This window comes from Anthonomus grandis, chromosome 11 (assembly GCF_022605725.1).
Source record: "Anthonomus grandis grandis chromosome 11, icAntGran1.3, whole genome shotgun sequence".
NCBI classification, from domain to species: domain Eukaryota; kingdom Metazoa; phylum Arthropoda; class Insecta; order Coleoptera; family Curculionidae; genus Anthonomus; species Anthonomus grandis.
The window spans coordinates 18,731,600-18,749,392 of NC_065556.1; the positions used below are offsets into that span (position 1 = coordinate 18,731,600).

A 17,793-nucleotide genomic window follows, 5' to 3' on the forward strand; every position below is an offset into this window, starting at 1 on the left:
TGAGAATTTTGAAGCAGTTTTTTTACATTCTTTAACAGAATATTTATATGAAGTAAAATATTTCTTTAGGTTTAGTGCTTATTTTAAGTGCATACATTGCAAATATGGGTCGCAAAGGCCAAGAAACGACGGAATCCGAGCGAAAAATAATTGTACAGCAGCGAAAATAGGGTAAATCGTATTCAGCGATTGCCCAAATTGTGAAGAAAAGTCGATTTACCGTGCGTAGTGTCTTAAAAAGGTTTGAAACTGCAGAAAATTTCAAAAATAAGCCTAGAACTAGACGTCCGCCAAACTTAACGGAGAGGCAAGAAAGAAAAATTGTGAATAAAATTAAGCAAAATCCTCGAACTAGCGCTTCTGAAATTGCGGCTATATTGACAAAAGAAGATAGCATCAACGTGAGCTCAAAAACAGTATACAAAGAGTTCTTCATAGGGCTGGATATAGTGCCAGAGTAGCTCGGAATAAACCATTTATTAATAAGGTTAACCAAAAAAAGCGTCTTGAATTTGCGAATGCACACTTTCATCAAGATAATATATTTTGGGACAAAGTAATATTCTCTGATGAAAGTAAATTCAACATTTTTCATTCAGATGGGAAAGTGACTGTGTGGAGGAAGCCCAATTGTGAACTAGATGCACAAAATCTGCATAAGACTGTGAAACATGGTGGTGGTAGTATACTAGTGTGGGGCTGTATGTCATCGGGAGGGGTCGGAAATCTGGTTTTTATAGATGATATTATGGACAAAAATGTATATTTAAATATTCTAAAAAAAACTTAAGAGCTAGTGCGGACAAACTTAATTTAGCAAATGTTTATTACTTTCAACAGGACAACGATCCGAAACATACAGCCTATATAGTCAAACAGTGGATTGCGTTTAATGTCCCTCATACTTTAAATACACCTTCTCAATCTCCAGATGTCAACCCGATCGAAAATCTTTGGAGTGAGCTAGGAAAACGAATAAGGAAACACCATATTTCCAGTAAGGAAGAGCTTAAACGTGTTTTGCTGCAAGAATGGAATAGTTTTGAGCCTACCTATACAAAAGCTGGTCCATTCAATGAAAAGGAGGCTCACTCATATTATAAAAAGAAAAGGAGGTCCTACAAAATATTAGAACTGGGATTAAATTTTATTTTTATTTGGTGTGCCAATAGTTATGTCTATTTTAAATAGAATGTAATTTTTATTTTTTTGTTATGCTCTCGTTATGCTTAAGGAAATCTGTTTTATTTTTCATTATTATTATTATTGTACTAAATCTTTTATATGTTTTTAGTTAGATAGTTCTTATTGGGTTACATAAATATAGTAAACATTAATAAATTACTTTATAAAATTATGGTGTGCCAATACTTTTGTCCTTCACTGTATACTGATATTACTGAAAAATTATAGGATTTAAAATCGGCCTATATAATGAATCAGAGTCTGTCTAAATGTTCCATATTTTTGAAGATATTAAATTACTAATTAAATAATCTTTCTCATTTTGTAAAACGAATAGAATCTGCGGTATTCTTAAAAGAATTGCTATTAAGAAACATTAAATACTGCAATATGATCTTATGCCACTTCAATATCAATCGCCACAAGAAACCCCACAAAATTCGATGACGAAATACTTATGTTGTTCCTTCCAGGCAGTTGGAAACAACTGCCTGGAATTATTTTTATTTTATATTTATTTTATTCCAGGCAATTGAAGTGGATTTTGGCTATATTTACAAGCAAATAAAGTGCCTAAATTAATTTTTCTCCAAGCATTTGAATTTTTTCTGTTTCCAAAAATAGAGAAAAATTTTAAGAATACTCAAGATATACTTGTCATATTAACATTTAGCATTTTTGATATATTTATTTTTAATAATTTTCTTTGAACTTACTAACCCCTTAATAGTTGCAAAGAGAATTTTAACCATTTTATTTTTATCCCTTCTGATTTGTTTTAATATGTTATAATGTATAATACGTAAATACAATAATAAGTTTTAAGATCATTTCAAAATCGTTTTTCGGTTTCGCTTAGTGCGATAGCGGACGCTAGTTCCTTATACAGTGATACAAAAAAAAATTTTTTTACAAAAAAAAACTGTTTTAACTGTTTGGATGCAATTGAGGTAACTTTACTGTTTATTGGCAAGCACAGTTAGATAATTAAAAAATCCACTGTTAACAGAATCACATGTTTTTATTTATTCAAGAATTATCTGATAAAGATTTTGCTAACCGTTTAAAGACGTTTGAAAAAAAACAATTTATTAAACCTTAAACTTTAAAAATAGTAAACGGAACGGATTGAAAAGCATTTTTAAATTTGGTATTTTATTAAATTACAACAAATTTAATGATACCAAAATGTACAGAAAAGAAATGTTGTTTAAAATTTACCAAATAATAAAATCTTAAAACTAATCGAAAAATCAACAAAAAAATATTCCTTAAATAAAAAAAAAATAAAATTGTGAACAATAACAACAACTGATGACCAAAAAGGTATGTACATTAAACTATTAATAATGTTCTACATGTCCACCCTGGTGTTGATCACACAACCGAATTCGTTTAACAAAAGAACTGCTTACTTTCTGTAACATTTCTTTAGTTACTTCTTGAAAAACATTCCGAATTCTTTGCTTCATGTCGTTTTTGGTGGTAACAGGCCTTTGATAAACCCGATTTTTCACAAACCCCCACAAGAAAAAATCGAGTTTTGTGAAGTCAGGAGATCTGGCCGGCCAAGCAACTGGTCCTCTCCTGCCAATCCATTTATTTCAAAATGGTCATTTAGATGGGCCCTCACAACACGGCTAAAATGAGGAGGCGCTCCATCTAATTGTAGCCACATTCGTCTTACTGTTTGTAACAGTAAATCATCCAGCTCTTATTCGAATTCATTCTGCAAAAAATGTAGAAAGTTCTGACCGTTCACTGCCCCATCAAAGAAATATGGTCCAAGAAGCTTTGTCCCAATGATACCAGCCCATACATTAAGTGACCATCTATGTTGATGATCCAGTGGTATCACATGCCTTGGATTTACATCGTTGTAATAATGGAAGTTGTGTCGGTTTACAAATTCATTTTTATGGAATGTCGCTTTATCAGTGAACAACACAAAGTCAAAAAAGTCCTGTGGCAGTTGGATTTGATGCAAAGCCCAGCGGCAAAAGTTTCGGCGATTAGCAAAATCTTGATCGCTTAATTCTTGTACAAGCTGTATGTGATATGGATGAAATTTATATTTCCGGATGATTCTATTAACAGTGGATTTTTTAATATCCAACTGCCTTTCAATTTGCCTACAAGAGACAACTCAATTTGCCAACTAAGCAAACTTCTTTTAAATTAAAACGCGACTATTGTGGATTTTAAGGGCGAAATTAGGAAAAAGTGTAAAAAAACTCGATAACTACTACAGATAGGTATAGGACATGCTTAACATAAAAGAAAGCTTATCACGTTGTGAACATTTTAAGATAAAAAAATATGCGTCATTCTATTTGAAAAAAATAAGATATGGTTGTTTACATTTTTTGGTTTTGGATAGAGTATTGCGAACACCCTGTAAAATATTATCAAATTCTCATAGGACCATAAAGTAAGTGTAAGTATGCACTAACAAGCTACAAAAGATTTGGCTTGTAGGATCCCAAATGAGTGCATTATTTTTGTTTTTGCGGAGACGTGCAAACGTCGATTTTTTGATAAAATATTAAATATCTCACAAACGGGTAAGTTTTGGTATAGACGATGCTTGATAAAAGGTATGCAGAATTTTTAAAGCAATCCAAAAATGCAATAAAATATTGGGTGTAGGGTGTTCCATTTAAATTAAAAAAGTTGTGTATCATATCACATTTATAAATCACCCTGTATATCCAAAAATATTTGTATGTTATGCACCTTAGACAGTAAAGTAACTTTGTATAAAAAAAAAATTTTTGTATCACTGTATAAGGAGCTATCGTCCGTTATCGCACTAATGGGACACCCTGTATATTATGTATGAATTTATAATTGTAATGCTTTGTGACTAAGATATTTGCCTTCAAATAATAATGCATTTTAAATTTGATATACATAAAATAAAATTATATTATAGTAATATTACCTGTTGTAGTTTCCATACTGGAACCTCTTATTGGCCTCTTTAAAAACAGGTTCCTTCTCGTCCGGTACCTTATTTTGCCTAGGCTTAGGCAACTTTACGGAAGTAGACCTCTTAAGCCATGCACCTGGCTGTGGAACGACCGGACTAACAATTTTATCCATCGAATTTTTAAACCTTTTCGATGCATTGCTGATATTTCCATCTTCAGACCTAGAAATTTAAAAATAAGTACATAAATACCAGGTTTGGACACTCTTATAGTGAGTTTCACTTTTCCAAATAAGTTCTCTTACCTCCTCTTTGGTCTATCCTTCTTCTCTTTTCCACAATCAAAAGACAAGTTCCTGGAGGCCTTTGAAATTTGCGCTGGTTTAACTTCTACCGGTTTTTCAATAATATCCTGAAGTTCCGGATCCTCTGGTATTTTTGCGGAATCACTTGAAGCCTCTGGTGTTCTAGCTTCTGATTTGCCAGTAGGGTCGGGAATGGCTCCCTCTACCGACGAAGACATCGTTCGGCGCTTTTTAATGCGCTTCTTTCGACCTGCGAATTCCAAAAAACAATTAAAATTAATCTTTTCGGTGGTGTGCAGTTACTCACCTTTTTTGATTGGTGAGCAAAGTTGCTCCTCATATTCAATATCATCTTGACAGTCCAGCAAGTGTAATGGATCATGAGTATTCGGAGATACAATTACCTGGAAAAATTATTCAATATTAAAAATTGACTTGGCATAGAAAATTATATTTTCTGCTAACCTCAATACGCATTTTTCGCCTCGGAGGTGTGGGCAATGGAGATGATTTGGGTGTAACAGCGTTCATTGCCCTATTAATATCTTCATCCTGTAAACTATTAAGGTTTAGCGGGTCGTTTATGTTGCCTCCTAATAAAAATTTAGTTGGCAACACCGGTTTAGGGTTGATCAAACCACATCCTGAAAAACTAAAAAAAAAAACATATTTATAAACACTTTCCCATATATTAAAGGTTAATCATTAAAGCTTCATACCTTTTTGATCTTTTTCTGGAACCTCTATCCTTAAACCTCTTCCTGTTATTCTGTGATTTGTTATTGCCATGATTACGATTGCCTATTGGTTTCGAATCTGGTTTGCTAGCAGGCGGGTCCAAAGGTTTCATTGATGACATCTTTAAGATGCCTATTCTGCTCTATCTGCAACAATAAAACTAAGAAAAAAACTAACAATCAAAAACAATGTAATCAAAGCATTTAAAAATAAGTCATAACAATTTTTAATAACCATATTTTAACAGCAGTGTTCCACTTGCATTTATATTAAGTAAGTATGTACCTACATTTTAAATACTGCACTTGCCGTGCTATAAATTACAGGCAACGCGAATGAACAGTCTGCTCCAACTGATATATGACTATATTTTTTTTATTGCTTTAAGCCTGGTCTTTACTGTCACCTCACAGTTAAATTTATAAATAATGTCTGGAAAAAGGCATTGTTCGGTTTCAATAGGTGTGTGTGTATATATATGAGGGCTGTTAGTAAAATTGATTACTGTTTAATAGTTATATAATTGTTACATAGTAATTGTGAATTAAGTGCTAGGTGGTGGTTTAGAATGCAAGACAGTGATATATAAAAAGTATATAAAATGATGTATATAAATTATTAGTAAGAATTAAATAATTTTTTTATTTCAGTTAGCCCCACAATCGTTTATTGGAAAAAAGAAAATAGCTACAAATCAACATGATTAACATAAAAATTAATTTATAGTCTCTAGTACAATTACAAATAAATCAGATCTGTATAAGATAATCATCTATTATTTAACACACACAGTTAACTCATATTTTATCTTGATATCATGGTGAAAGTAATGGATCCGTCAAGATCAAGACCTTTTATAGAACATGTTCTTTTAAAATTCACCTTATCAGACTAATTGTTTATTGAAAGGGCAATAAATGGAAATTTAAAAAATCCAATATTGAAACAGTATAAGCTTGTGCATATTATTATGTCATTTTATGAGATTAGAACGTTAATAAAAGTATGATTATAACTTACAGGGCTAATACCAGGCAAACTGTTTAAACTGTAGGTTAAAAAAAAAAGTCTATATGTTGAGGATATATAGTACATGTTCTGATGTTGCTATATCTATATGTTTATTGTCTTACTATCACTTCTTATAATTGAAGTAAATAATTTTTCTTAAGTTGGCCAACGTTTTCTTTAAAAGTTACAAGGTAAATACAGGAAACAAATATAAAGTAGTCATAGGATTCTTGCAAAATTCACACTCTTTGCTGATGACACAACTGCTACTTATGCTGCAGATTCATATAAGGAATCACTACTTGGATCTATGGCGGCACAGGCGAGGGCTGAAAATTGGTTTTGCACAGACTGCTTTTAAAGAGTGATAACATAATAGGGTTACATTCTTTTGTAGGTCTGTCAAATGTAGACCATGCATCAGAGGTGAGTTTTCTGGGAGTCATTTTGGACCCAAAGCTGCAACGGGGTAAGCTTATTGATGATCTTTCGGGGAAACTCACTCGGGGCCTGTATGTGCTCCGAAACCTCTGCAATTGTATCTCTGCTGATATGTTAAGAACAGCATACTTTGCCATTTTTCATATGCAATTCTTGCCTGGGGCCACGCAGCAAAGGTAAGCGGGGTTTTTGGCTTGCAGAGAAAGGTGGTAAGAGTGATATCTGGTTTAGGTTACAGAGATGATTGCAGAAATGTTTATGTTAGTCTTGGTCTCTTGACTGTGCCTTGTTTGTATGTGCTAGAGCGTCTGCTATATGTTAAACAGTGTGAGAGTCACAGGGATGTCCATGGCTACAACACTCATGTAAGGAACAATTTGGAACCTACCTATTGGTGTCCAGGGTTCTGGGCTATTAAGTTTTTTAATGTATTACCAAATATGACTAAGGTTTTACCAATTAAAGATTTTAAGCAAAGGGTGAAGTATTATCTGATAAACAATGCGTTCTATTCTTTTGACGAGTATCTTAATTCAGATTTTAATATGATGTAAGTGCCATTATTCTTAATCTTTTTGTTTCTTTAGTTTTTAGTCCTTTTGTTTTAGTATGTATCTTACCATCTTTTTTGACGTATGTACACTGTATATGTGATAACATGAATAAATTATTGAGTATTAAGTCTTTTCATCCATTAAGTTTCGACACCACAATTTCCTGTTCATCAAAATAATCTTGCGGGTGCTTTGTAGCACTCTAGGTCTGCGCAGCCAAGTATTGAGGAATGCTTTAGAGAAAATCAACTGCTTTTCACTCAGTAAAAGATCAAACAGATTGTATTTTCTCTAAAAGATATGGGTGAAGTCGTCAGTCAAGAGGTCGATGATATCAGATTTTTAGGATCTTATCTGCACCCTAAACTTTAGTGGGGAAGCCACATTGACAAACTGTGTGGAAGGTTGAGCCAAACTGTCTTTTTTCTTTGAAACCTAAATAATATATATTTGGTCTGGCAAAGGAACAATATATGAGCTATTGCAGAACTTGGATTTCAAAATAACTGCAGACATGCATTTAAATCTTTAGGTATATTGACTCAATTCTCTTTCTGTCTCAATTTATCTTTGCAAACCTCATATATGTTGCGAATAACAATGAGAGAGTTGAAATTGCCAATAACAATGAGAGAGTTTACACCAAAACTATATAGAGAAAGGATTAAAGACTATTTGATAAAATAAAAATAGTTAAGTTAATCATTGAAAGGAAGAACACATTTAAATAAACCCACGCAATTAGAAAAGCTATAACATGGATTCAGTGAAAGAGGAAGCTAACAGCATCAAAAGTAATAAAATGATGCACATTTTATTACACTAGATTGTTTATGCTGAGCCAAACAATCTATACATGGGACTAACATAGGAAATAAAAATTAAATTATTTGCTACTGCTTACCACTTAACAATTTAAACTTTTTAGTCATATTGAACTTATAATCAAAAGCAAATAAAGAATGTGGGAATTAAAAAATGGTAAAAAGATAACCGTCATATCTTGTTGATAAAAACAGTTCACATAAACTTAATAAATTGCATGTGGCTATGAGTGTATTTTATTTCTTCAGTTGACATTAGAAAAACTCTGTGGGGTGCCTTCACATGTGTCTGGTGTGATGGTAACTGCCCGGAATAATAGGAATCATAATATTACTTTAGAAAAAATATGTTTAATATAGCTTTTAACATTATTGGTGTATTGGTATGAAACCACAAAACAATGGTTTCAATATTGTCATGATTAACCTACCTGTGAGAGGGCTAAATAATGAAACATGCCCATATATTAATTAAGAAACTAAGTGGGGTAGAATAAGAATATTGAAAAGGATAAAAATGTTTGTTTTCATTTGTATTGATAAGTATTCATTATTTTTCAGAATTGATATAAGATCCAACATGTATAAACTTGTATAAGCATGATTTAAGCCTAATAGAATATGAGTTGCCACTATTATTTAAATACCTGTTTCTCAATAGAACATAGAGTGAATGTTCACATAAAACTTAATAAACCTTGAATGAATATACGTCAATATTTCAGGAACATTCAGGAGCTATGACTTGCACTGTGTTTCTTAATTACTTACACCTTTGTTTCTTATTGATTAAAATCCTAAACTTAAGTTTATTTTTTTAAACTCAGTCAATGCACACACACATGTAGTTACATTAAGAGTGTTTACTAAGAAAAATTAGGATAAATACTTAATTAGATATTAGTTACTAATGGGTTAGATTATATATAATTTAAAGTTGTAAAATCAATAATTATTTTTAGATTTGTCAATCGGTATAATAAAGGAAATATTTTGTTTTATCAACATAATAGTTTTATTAGCTGTTAATGACTTCCCAGGGGTTTAAAAATTTTAATTGCTAAATGCAAATTTGGTCCCGTCCACTGGACTTTGGTTGACAAAATTGGCTTGTCTCAACAAGTTTTTTCAGGTACTAGAATCAGTTATTAAGAAATTAATTGAGTACATGTTGCTGAGAGTTTATTTTATTTCATATGTATTGGGTAATAGAAATGAAATAAAATATTTAAGGGAGCTAGCAAGGGAGGAGCCCTTATGGCATGACCTTACACAATAAAAAAAGCTAGAACTTAAATTACCCTTAAATGTAAAAACGGAAACAGTATTGTAATATTGTTCAATTGTAAAAATTTTTAATAAAAGATGTTTTGACTTTGACTAGATATGCATTTTGTTTTGTTTTTTTTTTTAAAAGCCAAATTAGTTTTTGGAAATGTTGTTAAATTTTATATACATATTACTTTATAATATTATTTTACACCTTTGCACACACAGATCTAGGTGCATACCACAGTGCCGGCCATAAGTGAAGAAACTTTTTCTCATATTGAAGTAATTTTAAAGGAATGTAAAATATCAATTATGAACACCTGTAAACCTGACCAAATTAAATAAAAAACAATTTTTCCAAAGAAAAATTTATTGTCCATGTTTCTTTAACGACAAAAATGGAGAAACTTTTGGGTTTCATACTATATTTCACACTATTCTACAGAAAATTAAAAAAAACATCAATATCTTCAGAAATTCCATTCCATGCTTCTTCCAAGGCTTGGAATAAATCGTCTTTATCATGGAATTTATTAGGATTTGATCGCCTAACTTTTCTCTCTGGGTGCTCCCACAAGTTCTCAATAGGATTCAGGTCTGGACTTTGAGCTGGCTACTTCAAAACCAGAATTTGTTGAGAGGTAAAGAATTTTTTAGAATTATGGATGTGTGCTTTGGATCATTAATAAATTAAATTTACTTTCAACTGACCTGACCATAAGATGTTTTTCCATTCATTATAAATTCAGTCTTGCTTGTCTATTTTTCATTGAAATATAAGGTACTTTCTCTGGCCTTCCGGCTCTTAAATTTTTATAGCATAAACATCTTTGGATAGATCGATCTGAGAGAGATAGGGTTGGATAAGCTATTTATATAATTGAAGAGCTAAGTGAATAAATGTGTGTAGCAAGAATTTGACGAAAAGTTAGATTTTGTGCTAAATGAAGGTGTTAGTACACATTTTTCATATATCTTTTACTCAGAAACGTACAACAGTGCATTGGTAAAATCGGTTCTCAAATGAATAAAGGGGTTAAGCGCACTTAACACCTTCATCCATTTTTTGGATATAACTTTGTGACGCAAAACGTGCTTGATTTGTTTATATTGTTTATATTGTACTAGATACTATAAATTAATTTTTATCTTAATCATGTTGATTTGTAGCTATTTTCTTTTTCCTAATAAACAACTTATATAACTATTAATAACAATTATATAACTATTAAACAGTAATCAATTTTACTAACAGCCCTCATTTATATACACACACACCTATTGAAACCGAACAATGCCTTTTTCCAGACATTATTTATAAATTTAACTGTGAGGTGACAGTAAAGACCAGGCTTAAAGCAATAAAAAAAATATAGTCATATATCAGTTTTTGAATTCAGATCGGGATCGCAACTTTGGTCGAATCGAAAAAGTTCTTAGAAAACACAGCACAATTTATCTTCCGGGACAGTACAGAGAAATTATCAGTAAAGCCAGTAAGAATAACCACGTTGTTGATATGGAGTCACACTTTTGCCTTTTTTCTGATTTACCCAACCAGCTAAAAGTGGTAAACAGAAAAATAAACACACTTAATGAAAAAGTTCAATTTAGAGATGCAGTAAAATGGATCAAAGTTGAAAGATTTGGTTATTATCTATACAAAGATTTAAATGAAGAAGCCCCATTTAAAGAAGTGTGTATAATGAAACGCCAATTTGAAGCAGACCCTACGACTTCCCCGAGCAGGAAAACTTGGTCAGCTGTCTAAGGAAAAAATTGAAAATATAAAGGAGCGATTGGCGTTTGTTAAAGAAGAGTACAGATATTTCTACGAAAATGTCATTGAGAAGGAAGAACTTATGCCACAGGAAGAAAAAAGAAAGAAAAACTAAAACAGTTTTAACAGCAGAATAACATTTTTTTTTGTTTTTAGTTTTGTGCTTTTATTTTTTGTGTTGGCAACAAAGAACAATAAAATATTTACTTTTTTCATATTGATAGTTTTTTTAACATAAACTTCAACGCATTTTTAAAATAAACTGGTATATTACTGTTTTGGGTATACATTTCTTGTACTTAGTACCATTATCCATATTCAGTGAGTAAGTAAAATGGTGGCAAGTACAACAAATTTTAGTTAATGTCTGGTTTGACAAAATTACTGTCCTTTTATTAGTTGATTGTTTAAAAGCATTTGTAATCGTTGCAAATATATTTAAAGTATTGTTTCTTACTACCATTATCCATTTATCAACAAACAAAATTATCGACAGTAATGTAGTGAATAAAGGTGGTAAGTACAAAAAAAAGTAAATATTTTAAAAACTTCTGATTTTTTTTTGTATTTCTTTAATAATATGAAGTACAATATATATGCCACTATCTGTTTTAAATTAAAAAATTATGACTTTTAAAACAACAAAGTTACATAGACTATAAATTCTAAATTTTTAAAATCGATTTGCTCAAATATTTACTTTTGCTGCTTAACACCTTTATCCACTTAGCTCTTCAATTTTTTTAGGTCTATCTGACTTCCAAATAATAGCAGTAGTGCCTCTAGTTTGCCACAATTTAATTTGTTTACAAACATAACTTTTATTTAGATTTAGTTCTTTAGCAATCATCGCATGTTTAATTTTAATGCTTAATTTAACTGATCTGAACGAGAACTATTCAGTTAATAATATTTGTACAAAAAGTTTCTCCATTTGTGGCAGGCACTGTATATATATTTAGTATATTATTTTGAAGAATTTATGTAGACACTCACTGAATTTAACTATTTAACAATAAACGATATGTAATGAAAAAGCACTGAAAAAACAGATTTGATGTCCTTTTATGGAAATATACTGGTCATCTACAGAATTTGTTTCTATTTCAAAAAGTTTTTTTAGGTACTAGAATCAGTTATTAGGAAGTTAGGGTGAATTAGCCAGTAGTCGGACAAACCGTATTTATCGTGAAATAACTTTGAAATGTTATTTAATGTAGTTCTGCCAATCCTTACCTTTGGTTCTAGAAATTTTTATATTCTTAAGTTGTCTCCCTGAAAGAAAAAAAAAACGCGAAAAGTGACCACCGCAGTTTGTGCTCCCCAATTTTTGTGCGTGAAAGATAAAAATAAGGCAGTTTTAAAAACTTAATATCTAACTTATGAGGTTCTTTAGCTTCATGTATATAAAAAATGGGCTAAATATGCCATATATATGACGAAAAACGCATTTTTTTAAATATTTTAAGGTTAATTTTAGGTGTCCGGTAAACTCATATATAATTTTGTTATAACTCCGGTAGTCGGACGCGTGTCCGACCACTGGAAAGTGAACCTTTTTTATTTTTGTCTTTTTCTCGCTTACTGCTACATAAATAAGCTCCTTCCATTTCTAATATATATTGTAAGGAAAAGTTTTAGATGGTATTCAGTGGTCGGACAGCAAAAACAAAATACAGACGCGAATTAATAAGAATTAAATCTGTCCGACCACTGGTCAGTATCAAATTTAATATGTTTCAAAAGTCGGACGCTATTCTTTTTTCGACGTCTCTTTGAAGACTTTAAGCCGTTTTTTTATGTTTTCAGAAATGAAACCAAAACCAAAGGGAAAATTTCATCAATACGATGAAGACGCACGAGAACAAGCGGTCAATGCAGTTAGAAACGGGGGAAAATTGCGCGAAACGTGTAGGCAGTACGGGGTCCCCAAGTCAACGGTCCAGGACCGCATTAAAGGAAGACATGGGCGGAGTTAGGGGGGGGGCTTAGCCCCCTTTAAAATGAAATTAGCCCCCTCAAAAAATTGTTCAAAACGTAAAAAAACAGAAAGTATAAGACTTAAAGAATATGTGGTTGAAGCTTCCACTTCCGCAGTACACGAAGAAACGTTCTTAAATTCACCTTTGATAAAAAATGAGGCACAAAAGTTTTGGCTAATTTCAATTTATTATAGGTCTCTCGACAATATAATAAATCATCTAAAAATAAGATTTTCTTCTGAAAGTCAGAAATTAGCTAAATCTGTCTTCAATTTTTTGCAGATGGATTTTGATGGTAGTTTGGAATTCATTAAATTGTATGGAGATACCTTTTTAATCGATAAGGAGCTATTAAAAGCTGAAATGACCGTTATTGGGAATTGCATAAATAAAAGCCAGAGCCACAACATTACCATTTCTGATATTAAAGATGTATTAAGAAAAGAGACTTTTCCAAATGCATATACCCTTATGCAAATAGCATTAGTTTTGCCAATTTCTTCAGCGTCCTGCGAACACTATTTCTCAACAATGAGAAGAATTAAAAATTGGTTTAGGTCAACGATGGGTCAGGATCGATTTAGTTCTTTAGCACTAACTACTCTTAGTATTGAAAGTGGTTTAACAAAGTCATTGTCGCCAGATGAAATTTTAAAAGAATTTTTAAAAAAAGGAAATCGCAAACTTTTATTAGAGTAGTTGTAAGATAATTTTATTGGATTTCATTTTATTTAAGGACATTTTAAATAAATTTTGCTTTTACTATTTTTGAAGAATTATTGCGTTTTATTAAAATGATATTGGTTTTGATATTGGTTTTGAATGGAGAAGTAATATCTAATTGTCGGATTTGTATTGTCTTAATGAATTTTAAACAAAGTTAAACACGACGTTTTGGTTGGTAAGTATCTCCAAGCGTTACCAAGTGTAAACTGCTAGTTTACACTTAATATAACATTTTAATATAATAATGGTTGGAGATACTTACCAACCGAAATGTCGTGTTTAACTTTGTCTAAATTAATTAAGTCCGACAATTAGATATTAAAATGATATTATTTTGAACTTTGAAATTTGTCTTGAAAGTTTAAAAGTTTTTTAAAAACTAGCGACTTTTGACTTTTGGTGTGTATGCAATATACTCCAATACATATACAGAATGGTTCATACATTATGGATATTGTAATAAAATTCAGAAACGTTTTTCTTGGATGAAACCTAATATGAAAATAAAAGTAAAACAAATTCATGATATTATGTAGGTATATAGGACAGCAAATTAGAATAGAAGCCGTTTAAGACTATTCTTTTTTTTTTTATAATTTTAACGGCTTATAAGTAAAAATGAAGGTGCCCACCAAAAAATTTGTTACCTCCGGCGGCGCCTGCGGCGGACTTTTTTTTGATGGCCACCCCCGCACCTGTTCGTGTAACTTCGCCCCTGGATGGGGGCTTTAGCCCCCCCATTTTTGAGGCTCTAACTTCGCCCATGAAGGAAGAGTTGTCGACCTTTGCAAAACGATGGGGCCGGATCCAGTTTTGAAAAAAGAAATTGAAGAAAAAAAGAAGCAAGTATTACTAGATACAGTTCAGAAAATTGTAAAAGAAGAAAAATTAAAAACAGTGTTCACTAATGGTCGACCCGGACAAAGTTGGTTCTCCGGCTTTATGAAGCGACATTCGCGTTTAGCTTTAAAAAATGCAGAGTCCCTAGAAAAATACAGAGCACAAATAACTGAAGAATACACTAGATCTTGGTTTCAAGATCTAAAATCTTTTTCAATTAAGTCTAACGCTGCGCAGACATTATTTTGGAAGATCCAAGTCGGATGCTGAACGGCGATGAAAGTGGGTTCTGCCTGTGTCCAAAGAGTGGGAAAGTATTGGGTGTGAGAGGACGTGATCTCAATATTGTTAAAACCGGAAGCAGCAAGGAAAATTTAACGGTATTAATTATTTTTACGGCCGATGGTAGACTTTGTCCCCCACTCGTCATATTTCCATATATAAAACCACCAAAAAGTATAGTAAACGGTATGCCTCCTCATTGGGTCCTCGGCAAATCAGATAACGTGTGGATGAGGTCGGAGGTATTTTTCGAGTATGTGTCTAACGACCTGAATAAATGGTTAGAGAACGAAGGGATTCAGAGACCGGTATTATTTTTAGTAGGCGGGCATAAATCCCATATGTCTGTGGAACTTAGTAGATTTTGCCATGAAAATGGAATAATATTGTATGCTTTGCCGCCAAATGCAACGCACTTACTACAGCCTGCGGACGTCGCGGTTTTTAAGCCTTTAAAGGATTATTGGCGGAAAGAAAGGTAAGAAAATGGCAGGCTGGAAATGAAAATCGTTTGGGTTCAAAGACTGAGTTTTGTCCCATATTTGAAAAAGCCCTTCAGAATCCTAATATGTCAAATATGAAACAGGGCTTTAAGGCATGCGGTTTGTACCAGTTTAATCCAGACACAGTAAATTATAAAAAGTGTGTGCAAAATGTTCTGGAGAACTTATTAAGCGAAACAACGCAGGTTGAGGAAACAGTGTCGGAAGCAGATATCATAAGCACCGAAAAAGTTATTTTAAAGCTGAAACTGAAGCTATCTGAACTAGGATTTTGCACGGATACAATTTTAACCCTTATAAAAACACTTGTAACGTGTTTTTATAAGGGTAACCTAAGTGTGCAAATCAAGTGGCCCAAACTGTTAAATTGCTAGAAGACTGGTTTAGCATAAATAATCTTCTGCTGAATGTCAACAAAACGCAAATATTAAACTTTAAACAACGGCCTAGTGAAAGCTCTCTAGTGCAAATTGGAAGGACAGAGATAAGAACACAGCAGTCAGCTAACTTCCTTGGGGTAATGATGGATGAAAGATTGGATTGGGGTGCCCATGTTGAGTTCGTAGCAGCAAATATGTCCAGATATTGCTTCGCTTTGAGACTAATAACACAGGAGGTGGGTACAGTGGCTTCCCTTTCAGCATATCATGCCTATATACAGTCCAGAGTCAGATATGGTATAATTCTTTGGGGGAATTCGGGGGACTCTGAAAGAGTTCTTATTTTGCAAAAAAGGTGCTTGAGAACTATATTCAATTTACCCTATCAGGAATCCTGTAAACCATATTTTATTAATCATAACATCCTAACATTTTATTGTATTTATATCTATGATGTGTTTCGTTTATCGGTCAATTTCGTTTATGTCAAATCGTATATATGACAATAAAAGCTTTTTTGAGAATCTGAAAGGGCAACATCCGCATAATACTAGGTTCAAAAACAATTTCAAGACTTGTAAACCAAATTTTACATTTGTTAAGAAAAATGTGGTACATAGTATTTTAGATATCTGGAATAAACTCCCAATAAACTTCAGAGAAAATCAGATAAAGAGATAAAGAAAGATCTAAAAATATATCTGCAAGAAAAGGCCTTTTATTCGCTTCATGAGTATATGGCTGAAAATTTAAATGAAACTCTCATCTAGTATTGTGTATTAGTGCATGAGTTAATTTGTGAATGAATGTTATATTTTCTTGTTATTTAATTTTTGTGTACTCGCGTTTTGCCTTTTTATTTATATTTAAATTTAATATTTTGATAAATCATGACATGAATGGATGGAAGTGACTGAATGCTTTAAATTTTATAAATATTTTAATTGTATACTTAATTAAGTTAGAATTTTTTTACTGACAAAATCCACACCTCACATAGGTAATAAAAAATGTGTATTGTTGTAACTACATGTTTTATGGATTTAATAAACGATTTGCATATAACACAAGTGAAGGTAATGACGTTTCTTTTTTTACTCTAGAAGAGATTCAGAAAACGAACGTTATTTTTACTGATGATGCAGCTACACCTAGCAGTGAAGTATCAAATCAAGAAGAGACCTTCAAAACCTTCAAAACCCTCAAGTTGTAATACTACAAAATGTACTTCTCAATCCAGGTCAAACAAATCAAAATACTCACATAGAACCGACATTAGAACCAAATGTTTGTTCTTATGAAAATATAGAAAAGAAAAATATCTTAGAAATACTGGATGATTATGAAGTTAAAGATTTAATGCCAAGTATTGTGTTTGAAGATGTTTAGGATACTTCAGAATCAGATATATTTACTTATGGAAGAAATGACCAAGAAATAAAGGAAGCACATGAGACCAATGTAAAAGAAAATAAATTGGAAGATACCTCAGAGAACATCAAAACTAACAAAGATGAAGAAAATAAAAATTCAAATAAGAAAATAAAGTTTCAAAAAAAAATCAAACCTGATGCAACAGAACAAGCTAACCCTGTAAAAGGACTTATGGAAATAAATCACAATCTGATTGAGAAAAAAATCACTTCATCCAGAATAAATGACAAATGTCCAGAGGAGAAAAAAAATAATCAGGATGTCAAAGGGGAAAACTGCACACCTTTGAAAAATGAAACTTTAAATTCAGTTGTAGTGGCTAAGTCGGCTAGCTGGAGCAGCTCTTCATTTGAAAAACATCTTGCATATCCACAACCTATTAGCGGGAGAAAATACCCTCCGCAATTTCTTCTGAAGCCTGGAGAGAGTATTATGAAGGAAAAAGAGAAGAAAGAGAATGAGAAAAAGAAAAGGAAAATAGCAACCCTACAAAAAAAAACAGAGTAAAACAAAAAATAACAGTTCAAGTAACCAAGATAGGTAGAAGAGTCATCTACCGTACATAAAACAAAGCAAACATGTTCGCATGAGAATGCGAAGACAA

General features: G+C 32.0%; 1 protein-coding gene across 4 annotated transcripts in view; it reads right to left on the reverse strand.

Annotated features, from left to right (window-relative positions):
* The window catches only part of LOC126742058 (7SK snRNA methylphosphate capping enzyme bin3-like), a 35,991-nt gene that overhangs the window by 15,399 nt on the left and 2,799 nt on the right, over positions 1-17,793 (reverse strand). For 3 of the 4 annotated variants that reach the window (XM_050448587.1, XM_050448586.1, XM_050448584.1), the window contains exons 2-6: positions 5,142-5,306; positions 4,888-5,074; positions 4,730-4,826; positions 4,423-4,672; positions 4,130-4,339 (exon numbers count right to left, since the gene is read on the reverse strand). In XM_050448587.1, coding sequence (XP_050304544.1) covers positions 4,130-4,339; positions 4,423-4,672; positions 4,730-4,826; positions 4,888-5,074; positions 5,142-5,281 — 884 coding nt within the window. In that variant the 5' untranslated portion in view covers positions 5,282-5,306. Of the gene's footprint in view, positions 1-4,129; positions 4,340-4,422; positions 4,673-4,729; positions 4,827-4,887; positions 5,075-5,141; positions 5,321-17,793 lie in introns of all 4 variants that reach the window. The other variant, XM_050448585.1, reaches the window with a different exon arrangement.